The sequence below is a fragment of the Meriones unguiculatus genome, chromosome 1 (assembly GCF_030254825.1).
Source record: "Meriones unguiculatus strain TT.TT164.6M chromosome 1, Bangor_MerUng_6.1, whole genome shotgun sequence".
In the NCBI taxonomy this organism is placed as follows: Eukaryota; Metazoa; Chordata; class Mammalia; order Rodentia; family Muridae; genus Meriones; species Meriones unguiculatus.
In genome coordinates, this window is record NC_083349.1 from 197,701,304 (window position 1) to 197,719,042 (window position 17,739).

The window sequence follows — 17,739 nt, forward strand, 5'->3', positions numbered from 1 at the left end:
TGCAGTAACTGGGGTTGTATTGAATGACTAAAACTGGCTTAAAACCTCCTTCTTGTACTTGGGAAGGTAACACAAGGAAAGTATGAGTGTGAGCAATGAGAGCCAGGACCAAAGGTGCCTTGAGTGATGTCTCCTGGTTCAACTATACTCTCCCGTTAGGTGAAAACTGATGCTCTTTACTGCTGTTGCTGATAGAAAGCAGGGCTTTGTGCAGGTCCCTACACCTCAGCAACACACGTCTCACACTTAGTCCTTTAGTGCAGTTTGGACAATGATAAAGCGTTCACAGTTTTCTTTCTCTTTTTTACATATCCCACATGCATCTCCTCTAGTAGAGTGTATTCTAGGTTTTATTGTAATCTATTCATTAATATAAAAGTACTATATATGCAGAGTATAAAAGGAAACATTTTACTAAATTAATTTTCTTCTCGTGATATTTCAACACACAATACCTAAAAGATGTCCCACTATTAAATAAGGGCATTTACTCAAATTATATTCATAGCAGCTTTATTTGTAATGGCCAGGATCTGGAAACAACCTAGATGTCCCTCTGTGGAGAAATGGATACAGAAATTGTGGTACGTCTACACAATGGAACACTACTCGGCTATTAAAAACAAGGAAATCATGAAATTTTCAGGCAAATGGATAGGACTAGAAGAGAACACCCTGAGTGAGATAATCCAGAAACAGAAAGACAGGCATGGTACACACTCACTTACAAGCAGTATCAGCCTTATAACATAAGACAGCCGTCTACAGACCTAAAGAACCTAAACACTACGGAGGATCCCAGGGACGATGCTTAAATCTCATTAAGAATAGCAGACAGGATAGACACCAGAAGTGGAAGTGAGGAAACAGGATGGGAGTCTACTATAGAGGGTCCTCTGAAAGGATCCACACAACAGAGGACCGAAGCAGATGCTGAGGCTCATGGCCAAACTTTGGACAGAGTGCGGGGAGTCTTGTGGAAGAAGTGAGGGCTGGGAATTGAGGGATATGGAAGGGCCATGAGCCCCACAGGGAGACCAACAAAGCTAAAGGAACTAAATCCAGCATTCCTGTAGAGACTGATGCGCCAATAGAGAACCATGCATGGAGAGGACCTAGACCCCTCAGATGTGGCCCATTGGCTGCTCAGTCTCCTTTCGATCTCTGAGTGATAGGAGAGGGGCTGCCTCTATGATGAACTCAGGTGACTGCTTTATGATCCCTTGCCCCTAGTGATGTGGCCTTGTCAGGAAGAGAATCCAGGCAGTCCTGATGAGACTTAACAAGCTATGGGCAGATGGCAATGGTAGGGAATTCCCCTTTCAGTGGACTAGGGGAAGGGGATAGAGGAAGAAGAAGGGAGGGTGGGACTGGGGGAGTTGAGAGAGGTGGGCTTGAATTGGAATATATTATAAATAAATTGTAAAGAAAAAATTAACATGAAAATTAAAATTAGAAAAAGAAAGTAGGAAGAGAAGGCTATACCTGGACTGACAGATATCACAATGCCTCATTGTTTAGGATGTAAAAGATTAAAGAGTATCCAAAAGCTATTCAATCTCTGTTAGCAAAAGGTCATCTGTCAACATGTTATCAAAAGTAACCTTAAACAAAGGGGATTAGAAGCCCAGGAACAAAGAAACCAAAACTTATGGCCATATTATCCATTGTGTCTCAAAATATAAATATGGATGTATTGCTCTGAAGAATAAAAGAATCACACTAAGACAAACAAGGCAAATTCTGCAGAATATGCTAAGTTTTATCAAAGAGAATGGAGGACACCACAGAAGATTGTGAGAAACACACTGACAAAAGACAAAATGTGTCCTGAAGAAATCAGTAGTGCCCAGGTGTCTCTGATACATTGGCCAAGCAACTGCACATAAAGCTCGGGGATTAAAGTGCAGGAGACGTTGAAAAGATTGCAAGAGCCAGAGGTAGAAGAACTTTGCCGTGATAATGCATCTCCTACAAATGTTACAGAGGTGAAACCCATGAACCCTCATCAATGTTGCTATCTACACAAGAATGTAATGAGGATGGCATGGATAGACTTGCTAATGTAGGGGGTGAATTTCATGAGTCCTCAACCGTAGTCAGATAACTACAAAGAACACTGAGATTCGGAAAAAATAGTCCTGCTGAGGAAGATACTATCAAAGGCAATGCAATGCCAAGAGGTCATTCCTGGAATCTTATACATACAAATAATATAGCATGGAGTAAACAGGTTTTATTTATATATTTAAAACATTCATAAATGGACATCATGAATTTGAAAGTGATTGAGCAGTGTATAAGGAAAAGGTTGAAGCAAAGAATGAGGAGGGGAAATGATGTAATTATCTTTAAATTCCAACAGAAAAGAATATTTCTTAAAACATTTAATGTTTGTTTCATGATGTCAATGTTTTTCTTTTCCCAGATTTTGCTTATTTCTTTACTATAAAATTAATTTATTACATTATACTAAGTGTTCTAATGATCCCCAAATGCTAATTATGACATCTTGAATTCCCTTTTACTCCTAATTCAATAAATTTTCTTTCAGGTATGGCTGACCATGTTCCTTTCCTTAACACTCTAAATGGGGTGGTGGTTAGGTGCTTGAAAGTTAAGAAATAATTTCAAGACAACCAAAAAAATTGTGAATAGCCTGTAATGTTAGGAGTCTATGCTCACTATGAGGTAAGTCCCCCATTATTGAAGATGGTATTCACTTGAGTCAAAGAACATGGAGAAATTAAGCTAGAAGCTTCATCTCTTCTGTATCCATTTTATGTTCCTAGACTTAATCTTAAATCTTACCCTGGTGTGAACCCTGAGGGCTATAACAACAACAAGACTGTTACATAGTGTCATGACCATCATGACACTAATGCATTCATTGATTGAACTGAAGGCTGAAAACAAGGATGTTGCCCATTCCTGGAACCATTATCAGGGACAAAAAAATGTGTGGCTATAAAGTTAAATTGACCCTGGAGATGAACCTAATATTAGTATTCAGTTAAACGGACAAAGTAATAAACTTTTGCCAAAGCTCTTATTTTTCAATTGGGGATTAGCATATACCTCTGACCTCATCAGAGAAATGTCTTTTATCAGTCTATGGTGATTAACACAGGGGTGAATAATCATTCAAATGCCGAGAATAAGAGACTCTAGAGTGCCCAGATAAAATAAAATATCTATATCATAATTTTTCTTCCAAAACTCCAGGATCATCAAGGCACACAATCAGGAATTGTTCAAAACCAGAGATAGTAGATTATTCAAAGGAAACAGGTTTTGTGCAGACAGAACATGATACTTCCATGTGTGAATTCACTTGTTATAACAGTATGCACTATTCCTATTTGTATTAGAAAGCGCCAGATAGCTTTCCAGAGTGGTTGTACCAGTTTACATTCCCACCAGCAGTGGAGGAGGGTTCCCCTTTCTCCACAACCTCTCCAGCAAGTGTTATCGCTTGAGTTTTTCATCTTGGCCATTCTGATGGGTGTAAGGTGATATCTCAGGGTCGTTTTGATTTGCATTTCCCTGATGGCTAATGAGGATGAGCATTTCTTTAAGTGCTTCCCTGCCATTCGATATTCCTCTGTCAAGAATTCTCTGTTTAGCTCTGTTCCCCATTTTTTAATTGGATTACTTGGATTGCTGCTTTTCAGCTTCTTTAGTTCTTTGTATATACTGGATATTAGTCCTCTGTCAGATAAAGGGTTAGTGAAGATTCTTTCCCAATCTGTAGGCAGTCGTTTTGTTTTGATGACGGTATCCTTTGCTTTACAGAAACTTTTCAGTTTCATGAGGTCCCATTTATTGATTGTTGCTCTTAGAGCCTGTGCTGTTGGTGTTCTGTTCAGGAAGTTGTCTCCTGTGCCAATGAGTTCTAGGCTGTTCCCCACTTTTTTTTCCAATTGATTTAGGGTATCTGGTTTTATGTTGAGGTCCTTGATCCACTTTGACTTTAGTTTTGTGCAGGGTGATAAATATGGATCTATTTTCATTTTTCTGCATGTAGACATCCAGTTGGTCCAGCACCATTAATAGTGCTTCCTCCAGACCCAGCTATACCACTGCTAGGTATATACCCAAAGTTTGTTCAAGTACACAAAAAGGACACTTGCTCAACCATGTTTATAGCAGCTCTATTTGTAATAGCCAGAACCTGGAAACAACCCAGATGTCCATCAACGGTGGAATGGGTACAGAAATTGTGGTATTTTTATACAATGGAATACTACTCAGCAATCAAAAAGGAGGAAATCATGAAATTTGCAGGCAAATGGTGGGATCTAGAAAAGATCATTCTGAGTGAAATATCCCAGAAGGAGAAAGACAAACATGGGATATACTCACTTATATAGACCTATAAGATATGATAAACATAATGAAATCTATACACCTAAAAAAGATAATCAATTGAGCGGACATGGGGTAAGATGATCAATCCTCGTTTAGAAAGACAGATGGGATGTGCATTGAACGTATGACAGGAGTCTACTGAGCGCATCTGAAAGACTCTAACTAGCAGTGTTTTCAAAGCAAAGACTCATGACCAAACCTTTGGCAGAGTACAGGGAATCATAAGAAAGAAGGGGAGTTAGTCTGATGGGGAAAAGATAGGAGTTCCACAAGGACCAAATATATCTGGGCACAGGGTCTTTTCTGAGACTGACATTCAACCAAGGACCATGTATGGATATAACCTAGAACCTCCACTCAGATGTAGCCTGTGGTAGCTCAGTAACCAATTGGTTTCCCAAAGTGAGGGGAACAGGGACTATTTCTAACAGGAACTCAATGACTGGCTCTTTGGTCTCCCCACCCCCAAGGGAGGAGCAGTCCTGTTAGGCCACAGAGGAGGGCTTTGCAGCCAGTCCTGAAGATACCTGCTAAAACAGGATCAGATGAATGGGGAGGAGGTCCCCCCTATCAGTGGACTTGGAAAGGGGCACGGTGGAGATGAGGGAGGGAGGGAGGGACTGGGACGGAATAAGGGATCGGGACACGGCTGGGATACAGAGTTAATAAAATGTAACTGATAAAAATTTAAAAAAAAAACAGTATGCACAAAACCTGCAGAGGATCAAGCTGGACAGAATCGCAGCAGGGAGAATGATGTCAGACAATCGCACATCCAGCTGAGGAGATATTTGCCACAGATGGCTCCAGGGGAAAGGACATATATTTCTGTGAGGGTTTTGAATTGGAGGTGACATTCGTGCTTCTGTTTATGCCTCAGAACTGTTTCTAGTCTGTTATGCTTCAGAACAATTTTCAATGCCTCCTCAAGACACTTTTTCTCTTTGGACATGTTTGAAAGAAACTCTTAATTATGTTTGTTATTTAGCAACTGGAAAAGATTCATAAATTATTTTGTATCCCAAAGCCAGCACTGTCATTGTCACTGGTGGTAAAATGACAATTACAGCTCTGGAGGGAGGTGAGGTCACAGAGTCACAGACCTCAGGCTTCAGTTGACACAGCACTGTTTATTAGTGAGTCTGGGATGTGCCCAGTGAAACCACCATCCTGCAGAGGCAAGAAGCCAGGTGAGTATGTTCAATTTCAGTCTGAGCTGCAGAGGCAGCAAAGATTAGGCCTGCATAGTTGTTTATTTCTAGTATTAGAAATCTGAGGAATAGACAGATCTGTGGAACAGAGAGAGAATGCACAGAATAATTCCATAGCTAAGATGTTAGTGATAGAAGATAAGCACAGCTAACCTTGTGCCAGTCCCTTACATTACTCGGGTAATGTAAGTTCCTGACTGAAGGTAATGGTGCCTATCACCAGGGGATGCATTCCATCTGTGAAGGTGCTGAAGGGCTGTAGTAGTATGTCAACGTGGTAATTCACCTTACCTAACCTGATGTGCAGTCTAACATTGCAGTATGATTATTATAGTTGATCATACCATAGTTTCACCATCATAGGAAACATTTCCATGGAAATACATAAGCACACAAACCTGGAAGGTATAGCATGTGAATCTGTTTCTGGAATAAAAGGTATTCTTTTTTTTTAGAAAAGGTTTTTATTTTTCTTTCTTTATTTTTTAATTAAATTTCTATTTTTATATTAATTAGTTTATTCATTTTGCATCCCACCTATAGCCTCTCCCTCATTCCTTCCCAGTCCCACTTTCCCTTCCTAATCTCCTCAAATGCTCCTCTTCAAGTCCACGTATGTGAACATATTTATTAGTTATAGATGCAGTAACTGGGATGTATTGAATGAACAGTGGTAAAGGACTGGCTTGAAATCTCTCTTCTTCTTGGGAAAGTAACATAAATGGAAATTACAGTATGAGTATCTGCAAAGTCAGCCAGGACCAAATGTGTCTTGAGTTATCTCTCCTGGTTCAGTCAGGCTCTACTGTTAAAAGCAAATTCATGCAATGCCTTCACTCACTATTTCTTGTTGTTTTTTGAAAACAAGACTCTGTGCAGGGCAAGGATGGGCTCTACAGTTCAGGTATATTTTTCTGACACTTAGTTCATTATTTCAGTCTGGACAATGTTATAGTGCATACAATTTTCTATTTTTTATATATCTCACATTCATCACATATATTTAGGTGAATTATGAGTACTATTCATAGAATATTCATCACTATAATAAGTACCAAAAATATGCAGAATGTTAAAGGAAATATTTTCGTAACTTTTTTTTCCTTTTCATGATATTTCAGCAGACATTTGTGCTTTATAGTGTATATTTTGCAGATTAATGGCATTATTTATTAATTTGTAGTTACCAATACAGCCTTTATCCTGCGATGAAAACAATGCATAGTTCTGGTGGCGTTATAAACATCATTTCCATCTTGTGTTTCTGAAATGAAACTAGGAGGTAGGACAGTTTTTGTCACAACAGACCATATAGAGGACAGTGCATTTTAATAAAATCTCAGAATCCTTATTGTCAATTTGCATTTCCCTATGAAATAAATCTGAATGTATCTGTGCACTATGAGAATGCAGTGCCTGAAGAGGATAAAAGAGGTTGTCAGAAATTCTGGCAGTTATAATGTCCCATGTGGGTTCTGAAAAACAACCCAGGTCCTCTCCCACAGCAGCAAGTGTTCCTTACTGCTTAACTGTCTTTCTAGTTCTCCAATCTGTAAACTTTTTGCAAACAAAACATGAAACAAATATCAACAAAGTGAGCAGATTGTCAAGTATAGAATAGAAACTGGACTTAGGTGCCTGTGCTTGTTCCACACTATTCATGTCTGAGACACTCCAGTATCCACTCTGACAGGAGCTTTGGGATTGACAAGTCAGTTACCTTCTATGTTTCTAAGTTCTTGGCTGGACAGGGGAAATAATTCTACTGTCAACATCAGACAGTCCTTAAAATCAAAGAAGGTGTCAAATTCACTGGATGCTAGTGACACAAATTGTTATTGCTGCTTGACATTTATCCACATAATTATAAAAAAACTAAAACTGCCATTCCTTATAACATTCAGGATGCAAGAGGATTGAGTACAGAATATGCAGTAGAAAGCCACTATGAAATCTAACCTGTAATCTACAGGAAAGGAAAGATCTCAGATTGAGTATGGAGATGGTGTCTTTATCATGGCCCAGTACAGGATTCCACAGACATTAGGAACACACACTGTATTGGAACTGCCTACATTGAAGAGTCTTTAGAACAGGTAAGGAGGTGACCTCTCATGACCTGGCTCATGAGGTCACTTAAAATTGATCTGATGTGATTTAATGAACAATAAACTTATCAGTTCTCGAAACAAAGAGTGCAGATATCTCTCAATAGCAGATAAGCAAGTCCCTGACTCACTGGTTCTTTCCAGTTACTTCAGACATGTTATCTCTAGCTGATATTTTGGTCAAAATATGGGAGTGAAAGATCATAGAAGATGGTCAGATATGATTGAGGTAATAAGACACATGAAATGCAACTTTTGTTCCATATTTCAGTGATTGGGATAAGACTGTGTTCATTGTAGAGTAAAGAAAGGCATACTATCAGTAGTGGCTCAGCACTGGTATTGGCTTTTAGGTGCAGTGTTGATCCAAGATATGAGGCATTACAGGTAAAAAGAATGAAGGAATTCAATGCTACACTTTGGTATACATACAATGAAAATAAGCTAATCCCTTTTAAATTTTTATTTTCTATTATATAATGTATTCTTCAGAAAATGAGATGATGTGAGTATTAACCTGGGAGAATACTGGATAATGCATTTCAGCAAACAGACACCTGAATTCCTAAGCAGTTTTTTTTTTTTTTTTTTTTTTTTTTTTTTTGGTGTTTTTGTTCTAGATCTTCGTAGAACTTCTATATCGCTGAGTTTGGTTTTTTAGCTCTTCCTCTTGGAGTTGCTGATCCAACTGGTTCTACTGAATGTTTGATGCCAAACTCTGCTCAGTCTCCTGTTTCTATAGGCTGTGAGCAATGGTACAGTCCTCCAGAAGAGCAGACTCTCAACACACTTAGCTCATGCTGTGGAACCATTAACACAAATGTTAGCATGGTGTCTATTTGGCTTCTGGTACATGGTGACATCAATACACACCTACCTATCTGGCTAGCAGCATCCAGCCATGCACCTCCAGCATGAGGCCATGGAATCTTAGAGGCTGGAATTGGCAGGTATAATTCTGTCTGTGTGTGACAGTTAATTGATTATGGGCTGGCACTGGGCATGTGTAGGTAATCTACAGGTCAAAGCTCCCATGACTGTTAGTAGATGATGTAAAAAGCCAACTTATTTGTGTGATTATTCTTAAAATTGGGATTACTAGGCCACAGAGAGATTTCCCTTTCCATGTTAGCATGTCTGTTGGTGTCCTTTTGTAGGTTTGTTTAGACAGCCATATTTTATGAAAGCAGCTTCCCTGACTTTTATAGGACAAGAGATCACACAACAGATATCCGTTCCTCTGGCCCTTATAATCCACTTGCCTAGTCTGTCATAATGTTCTCTGAGCTTCATTTGCATATTGCATATGTATTGTAGATGTATCAACTGGGGCTTTGCACCACACAATCCCTTGTTTACTGAATTTCTATCATCTCAGATTTTTTTCTAATGACCTTATTTTGCAAAGAGAATTTTTTTCCTGAGCTTTTAGAGCTACAGGAAGGTTTACTGAGAGGAGGAGAAAATGGTCTTTCTTAGGAAAGAGGCTATAATTGGATATCTGGTTTCAAACAGTTAGCCTAGAAATTATGTACATACAAAGGACATTATACAGACTGAACAGAGATGCCTAGAATGCATATTATGTTGAGACTTAAAGGCAAAAAGCAGAGAAAACAGATCATGGCAGCCACCAGGATTGCTGCATAGCTCCCAGGGGTCACAAAAACTCAAGGAGGTTATGAAAGCTGATGCACTAGCAGAAAAGAAATCTACTGAGTCCACAATATCTCTGGAACAACTAAGAAAGAAAAGATAAGTATTATGAGAAGATGTTTTTTAAAAGTGAACTCATGAAATTGGGAAGTAAGGTGGCCATCAGAGATGAGAGCAGCTGATAATGAGGAATCTATAGCCCTGTTTCTCCTTCTCAGCCACAGGCTTCCAGCACAATGGTTTTTCCTGAGGAGCCATGGTGCTGTGCACACACACAACAGGGAGATATGCAAAGGCATGGGGCTCTCACAGAAACTAGTCAAATACTGAATTAAACTGGCCCTATGTCACAATAACCAGCCCTCAGCATGGAGTATCTGCCTCTGAAAACAGTACTGTCTTCCCTGCTGGGAGGAGGAGAGCACAGGGCAGAGGCTCTCTGAGACTGGTAGGGCTGAGAAGTGAGTATGATAGTTGAAGATGTGAAATTCTCCAAAATATCAATAAAATATTATAGTAAAAAGAAAAAGGCAGAGATCTAAAAACCACACATGCTGATTGGCAGTTGCAAGAAGACGTAAAGAGAGCGAGCAGTTTAACAAAATGTAGTTTGCAGCTGAGTTTGTAGAACAGGGTTGTGTACTTTCCCATGGGACTTTTCATGAAAGGGCTAAAAGGGGGTGGGAGTATCAATTTCAGGTTAAATAAAAGATGACTCCAGCAGAGAAAAAAATGGAGGAACCTTTACTCTGTCATGAGACCATAGATGTAATTTGAATAGTATTATAAATTTCTTACGAGTTATGATTTCATTTTAGATAAGCTATACCTTAGTAGTCAATATAATTAAAAGTTTTGTCATTATTGACTTTATCCTCTTTTACATTAAATCTACCTAATGTGAGTATGCTCTGGAATTCTGATTGTTTGTATGTGAGGTCACTTTTTCAGTTTTTTACAGGCCAACATTACAATGTCCCAAATGTTTTATTTTCTATGAAATTTGGTGGCACTCTTTCCATCAATACATCTGTACTGCGGTATAGAGAAGTATCATAGTAACATACACGGAACATGACTACTTTGTCAAAATCTGTGGGATGACATTTTTATGAGGTGTAGGCTGGTCTTTACCAGCTGAGCAAAAGGGTTCTGTTTTAGCCTTCCAGTATCCTCTTCTTCCACAAACCAAGTGTTTGTTTTTATTCCTTTTAATCACAGAAATATCCAGATCCATAACCTCAAGACAATTGTGGAGAATCACAGAATGGACTTGTGGAATCTGACCCTCAGTATCATTTTCTTATTACAAACCACAGTTGGAATTCTGGGAAATTTCTCTCTTATTTTTTATTACTTCATCCTTTACTACACACAGTACACATTAAAGCCCACAGATTTGATTCTCATGCACATAATGGCAGCCAATGCCTTGACCATTCTCTCTGTTGCAGTGCCTCAGACAGTGACAACTTTTGGGTTGAAGGAGTTCTTGAATGATTTTGCATGCAGGTTCCTGATATACATTCAAGGAATTAGCAGGAGTGTGTCCATTGGCACCACCTGCCTTTTGAGTGTTTTCCAGGCCATGACCATCAGTCCCAGGGAATCCTGTTGGAAGGATTATAAACACAGAGCTGCCAAGTACATTGGCTCCTCCATTTCCATCCTCTGTGTCTTCTCTATGATGACAAATTTCATTTCCATTATGCACTCATTTATCAGTAGGAATAGTAAAAATGTGACAAGAAAACGAGATTATGGATACTGCACTATTGTTGTCCATAATGAAATCAGTGAGTTTCTCTATGCAGTATTAGTGATGTGCCCTGAAGTCTTTCTTTCTCTGCTTATTGCCTGGTCCAGCATGTCAATGATTATCATTCTGTACAGACACAAGCAGAGGGTTCAACACATCCGCAGCACTCATGGTTCCAGCAGAACCTCCCCTGACTCCAGGGCCACCCAGAACATCCTCCTCCTACTGTCTTCCTTCCTGGCTTTTTATACTCTCTCCTCCATCTTAAGAGGCTGCATTGCTCTTTTTGGTAATCACAATTGGTGGCTGGCGAACATCAATCGTGTCATGTCTCTGTGTTTTCCATCTTTTGGACACTTTGTTCTTAGGAATCCTTGTTCAGTTTTGTCCAGGCTTGTATGGTCTGGATCTGAAATAAAAAATGTTTAATCTTGTTTTATTAAAATGGTAAGTTTTTGTGTGCTATCCAGTGTTTTACTTACTCCTTACTCTTAAAAGTTCAACGCAGAAAGTTAAATAGGCAGCATCTTGTGTTTCTAAGATTAACAAAATGAGTATTGGAGTTTTGTCAGCTAGAATTTGCAGCCTACATGAGCTGATCATTCTGTGCATGGCTCACTCTGCACTCAACTCTTTCTCCATGAGTCTTCCTCTTGCCTATTTGATGTGCAAAGGAGCTAATAATTAGATTCCCTGCCTAGCTGGCTTTTATCCTATCATGGCATCTTGACTGCTTGGTTATTTCTCTGAGAACTTGAATGTCCTGAACTCTAACTGCAAGGAAGACTGAAATCATAGCTGACCATAAACTTGTGCTTCATGAACTCAAAATTGGGGATGGTGATACCTCCAACTGTTCTTTTATTACTGAGGATTATTTTGGCTATCCTAGGATTTTGTTTCTATATGTAGCTAAGAATTGTTTTTCAAATCTGTGAACACATATTATTGGAATTTTGATGGGGATTGCATTGAATCTGTAGATTGTTTTGGGTAAGATGACATTTTTATTATGTTACTCCTACCAATCCATGAGCATGGGAGATCTTTCCATCTTCTGATATCGTCTTCTATTTCCTTCAGTGAGTTGAAGTTTTATCATATAAGTCTTTCTCTTGCTTGCTTATAGATACCCAAAGTTAGTTTATATTCTTTCAGGCTGTTGTGAAGGATGTTATTTCCTTGATTTCTTTCTCAGACTTTTCATTATTTTTATATAGGAAGGCTACTGATTTTTTAAGTTAACTTTGTATGCAGCAACTTTGCTGAAAGTGTTTCTCAGGTGCAGAAGTTAACTGGTGTAATTTTAGGGATCCTTATGTATTGTATCATCTGTAAATAAAGATAATTTGACTTCTTCCTTTCCAATGTGTATCCCCTTGATCTCCTTCACTTTACTTATTGTTGTAGCTATGACTTCAGTACTACATCAAATGCATGTGGAGAGAGCGGGCAACCTTGTTTTGTTCCTGAATTTAGTGGAATTGCTTTGAATCCCTTCTTATTTAAGCTGATGCTGACTGTGAGATTGCTGCAAATTGCCTTTATAATGTTGAGGTATGTTCTCATATGCCTGCACTCTTTGAGAAATTTTATCATGAAGGAGTATTGAATTTTTTAAAGACCTTTTCTGCATATAATAAAATGGTCATGTAATTTTTGTGTTCAGACTGTTTAGTTGGTGGATTACATTTATTGATTTATGTATGTTCAACCATGCCTGCTTCTCTGGTATGAGGCCTGCTAGATCATAGTGAATGATCTTTTGATCTGTTTACAAGTGTCTTAATAAGAATTTTTGCATCTATGTTCATAAGGGAAATTGGTGTGTAATTCACTTTCTTTGCTGTGCATTTGTGTAGTTTGGTTATCAGGGTAATATGGCCTTGTAAAACAAATTGGCTGAGGCTAGGGAGATGGTTCAGATATTAAGAGCACTGGCTGCTCTTCCAGAGGCCCTGAGTCCAATTCCTAGCTACTACATGGTAGCTCATAACCATCTCTAATGAGATCTGGTGCCCTCTTCTGGCGTGCAAGCACACATGCAGGCAGACATTGTATTTATAATAAATAATGGATAAATAAATAAATAAATCTTTATAAAGAACCAAATTAGGCAGTTGTCCTTTTGTTTCTATCTGTTGAATGATTTGGCGAGTATTACCCTTAACTTTTCTTAAAATATCTGGTAGAATTCTACACTAAAAACTATTTGGTCATGAGATTTTTATGGTTAGGAGAATTTTAATGATTGCTGCTCCTTCAATCGGGGTTATAATCCTACTTAAATTGCTCATCTGATCTTGATATAATTTTGGTATATTATGAGAAAATTTTGGTATATAATGAGAAAATTATTCATTTCTTTCAATTTGTTTGGAGTACAGGTTTTTAAAGTATGTCCATAAGATTTTCTGAATTTTCTCAGTGTCTGCTGCTGTGTCCCTTTCATTTCTAACTTTGTTACTTTGACTCTTCTCTTCTGCCTTTTAGTTAATTTGGATAAAGGTTTGTTTATCTTTTTATTTCCTTTTTATTTTTACAACTTATTCAATTTATATCCTGATTGTAGCCCTCTCTGTCATCTCCTCCTGGTCCCACCCTTCCTTTCTCTTTACCCCCAATCTTCTCCCCGAGTCCACTAAAAAGGGGAGTCCTTCTCCCATGCCATCTGACCCTAGCCTGTCCAGTCTTATCAGGACTGCCTGGATCCTCTTCCTCTGTGGCCTGGCAAGGCAGCACTGCCAGGGGGAAGTGATCAAAGAGCAGGCCACCATGCCAGAGGCAACTGTTGTGCGCCTTACTAGTGACCCACATGGGCTACATTGGAGGACCTTTCTATGCATGGTCCTTGGTTGGTGCATCAGTTTCTTCAGGACCCGTAAGGCTCAGATTTTTGGCTTTGTTGGTCTCCTTGTAGAGCTTCTGTACCCTTCAGGTCCTTCTTCTATTCTTCCTCCCGACTTCTTCCATAAGACTCCCTGCGCTCTGCTCAAAGTTTGGCTGTGAGTCTCAGCATCTGTTTTGATCCCTGTTGGGTGGAGCCTTTCAAAGGACCTCTATGGTAGGTTCCTGTCTTGTTTCTTCTCTTACATTGCTTCTGGTGTCTACCTTGTGCATCATTCTGAATGAGATTTAAGCATCCTCCCTAGGGTCCTCCTTGTTGTTTAGCTTCTTTAGATCTGTAGATTTTAGTATGGTTATCGTATATTACATGGATAATATCCACTTATAAATGAGTATATACCGTGTGTGTCTTTCTGATTCTGAGTTACTTCGCTCAGGATGATCTTTTCTAGTTCCATCCATTTGCCTACAAATTTCTTGATTTCCTTGTTTGTACTAGCTGAATCCTATTCCATTGTGTAAGGTTTGTTTACTTTATTGATATTTTCAAAGAACTCTTTGTTTAATTGGTTCTTTGTATTGTTTTGTTGTTGTTGATTCTATTTTATTGGTTTCAGCCTGGCTTTACCGTGCTCTGCGGCCTGGCCTCAATGTACATTAGACAACCAAGCTAAGTGGCCACCAGAGGGCACTCTAGATTTTAACATTCTCCCTTTTCGCCATTCACATGCAAAAAGAGTAAATTTTCTTCTATTCAGGTTTTTTCGCTCAGGCCCTTTCCTTTGTAGCCAGTGCTTGAAGGCCCATCTGTTGACCAGGGTTAGAGAGCCTCGAAACGCCCTTTTTATCTAGGGACCTGTCATCTGCCATGACTGAGTCTCCTGAGTTGCTGGCTCCCCACCCCTTCCTCAATCTCTAAATGCTCCTCCCTCCAAGACACAGGCCAAGGAACAGCCCCTACCTGCCTACTCAACTCTCCCTTCCCCTCTCTCTCCTCCCTTTGCGCCCCTTCTACAACCTCCAAACTCGCACCCTGCTTCCCATCCACAATGGCCTGCCTGTCTTGCCTGGATTCTCCCCTGAGGAGTCGCACATTAGGTACAGGCAGACCTCTGTTCTCCTCTGCCCTCTTCGGGAGGTAGGTGGAGCTGAAGGGCCTGTTCTCTGCCAATTTATCCGCTACCTTTGCCAGGCCTATGATCCAGCCTGGCATGACCTCTATGTCATACAGTCTTTTACCCTCACTCCTGAGGAATGTGAATGGGTTCAGGCGGCCGCGGGGCAGTATGCAGACCAGATCCACCTAGTGGACAATACAGTCCTGGTGGGTAGCAGTGACAGCTACAGATCCCAACTGGCGTTAGCAGCCAGGTAATGGTCGGGCGCCAGAGGAGGGACACCATAGTCTGCTGCCTTCTTTGGGACATGGAAATGGTCTCAAATAAAGCTGTTAACTCCGAAAAGCTGCGAGGAATTACACAGCTAGCGAATAAAAATCAGGCCATTTTTCTAAATCAGTTACAAGAGGCCATGATCCAATATGCTCGCCTAGATCCTAGCGGGAGCCACAGTCCTTGCTACCCATTTTATTTCTCAGTCATGCCCAGATATTCGGGGGAAAACAAAAACAAAAACCTATAAAAAAGTTGCGTATGGTTCCCCAAATCCCCATAGAGGTGTTGGAAGAAAGGAAGGAAGAAAGAAAGAAAGAAAGGAAGGAAGGAAGGAAGGAAGGAAGGAAGGAAGGAAGGAAGAAAGGAAGGAAGGATTTTATGGTCTTTAACGCCCTACAGGAAGTGGCTGCGTCTTCCCCATAGGCTCAGCTACAACAGAAGGCTATGCTCCAAGCCCAAGCTTTCCAAGCTGCTCTGAGGGCAGCAGCATTCCCACAGAGGGAACAGGGGAGGTTCCTCAGGCCCCTTTCTGCTGGGGTTCAGTTTAAGTCAGGTCTTCCAGGAACCTGTTTCAAACGCAGCCAAGAAGGGGCTGCGCCCAAACTTGCCCCCCCAGAAAGCCATGCCCTACCTGCCAGCAACTTGGCCACGGAAAATTGAAATGCCCACATGTGGCTCACCCTCTGAGCACAGCTACAGAGGCTCAGCACAACCAGAGCGGACACTGCAGACACTTCCAGCTTTTGAACTCCTCAGCCAGGCAGAAAGCTGATGGATCCCAGAATTCTTTCGCCCTTGCTGAGCCGTAGGCCTGAGCCCAGGGTAGGCCTGAAGGTAGCAGGTAAACCCATCTCGTTTCTGATGGGCACGGGCCTACTCGGGTTCCAAGATTCCTTTGCCAACTTCTGTCATGAGGGTGGACAGAACTCCTTTCTTTCTACCCAAGATCTAGCCAGTCCCATGCGTTCTTGTAGGATAATTTTTCACACTCTTTTCTGGTCATGCCTGACTGCTGGGTTCCTCTGCTTGGCAGTGATATCCTCAGGTGCTTTGGAGCTACCCTTTCTCTGGCCTTTACACCTCTCCTGATTCCCATCTTCTCCTATTCCTAATCACCTCACAGATCTCCACCCCAGACTGCCATATTCCTACCCTACTAGATCCAGTTGACCCCAAAGTATGGGATATATCTACACCAGTGATTGTTATCCACCATTAGTCAGTCCTCATTCGCCTCAAGGGCCCCTCTTTCTTCCTGTCAGACACCAGTTTCCTGTCTCTGAAGCTCCCAGCTCAGCCTTAAGCATCTCATCCCCTGCCTTTTTTCTCAAAGACTCCTAATCCATACTGACTCACCTTGTACCACTCCATTCTCCCAGTTCATAAAGCCTCCAGAGCTTAGCAATTCAGTGCAGGACCTCCACCTCATCAAGAGGCAGTTATCTCTACACACCCTGCAGCCAGGAAGCCTATACACTCCTCTCCAACATTCCTTCTATAACCCCTCACCATACTGTCCTGGACATAAAGGACACCTTCCTTACTGTCCACCTACACCCTGACTCCAATTTTCTCTTTGCCTTCACCTGGAAAGGCCCTAATCCACATACTGTAAAACAGCTGATATGGACAGTTCCCCGTCCCTGCCTCTGTCCCAGAACATCGCTTCAACCTAAATTACTTCGGTTCCCTGAGGTCTCTTCTTATAAAGCTCAGCTGTGCTCTCTTGCAGTTGTTTCATAGGCATTAGGCTCAGCCAAGGTCTAAGATTACCCTGACCTCCAACCAGGTGTTAGCACTGAAAGCTCTACAGCCACCAACTACAGCAGAACAGATTCTTTCATTTCTGGGATTGGTGGGGTTCTTCAGGCATTGGATCCCCAATTTTACTGTTACAGTGAGGCCACTCTACCAGGCAGGCAAAGAGACCCCCACAGGGGCCTTCACCCACCTGGCCACAGTCCATCAATGTCACTTCTTTTTACTGCAGGATGTCCTTTCATTGGCCTTGAGCTGGCAGTCCCACCCGCCCCTACCACTGCTTTACGCATGAGAGGGTGGGAGTGGCCACAGGTGTTTTAATACAACTGGTCCAGCCCTCCCATCAGGCTGTAGCATTCGTGTCTGAACAGCTAAATATTACCATGTGTGAATGGCAGTCATATTTGAGGGCCCTGGGCAGTGGCAGTGGCACTCACTTGGGAAGCTCTCAAGATCATCCACCCTGTTTCAGCCTATCACAGCATACTCCAACTATGGCCTCTTAAACCTTTTTTGTTTGTTCGTTTGGTTGGTTGGTTGGTTGGTTTGGTTTTTGAGACAGGGTTTCTCTGTGTAGTCTTGGCTGTCTTAGACTCACTTTGTAGACCAGGCTGGCCTGGAACTCACAGAGA

At 40.9% G+C, this 17,739-nt stretch overlaps 1 protein-coding gene across 1 annotated transcript; it reads left to right on the forward strand.

The window, feature by feature from the left end:
- The first annotated feature begins 10,604 nt into the window (after positions 1-10,604).
- LOC110558771 (vomeronasal type-1 receptor 2-like) lies at positions 10,605-11,534 on the forward strand. Its single transcript, XM_060386181.1, has one exon. The coding sequence runs from the start codon at positions 10,614-10,616 to the stop codon at positions 11,532-11,534; it is 921 nt and encodes a 306-aa protein (XP_060242164.1). The 5' UTR covers positions 10,605-10,613.
- The last annotated feature ends 6,205 nt before the right edge of the window (positions 11,535-17,739 follow it).

Coding starts and splice junctions, on each gene's coding strand:
- LOC110558771 (XM_060386181.1), top strand. CDS start 10,614: ATGGACTTGTGGAATCTGACCCTCAGTATCATTTTCTTATTACAAACC.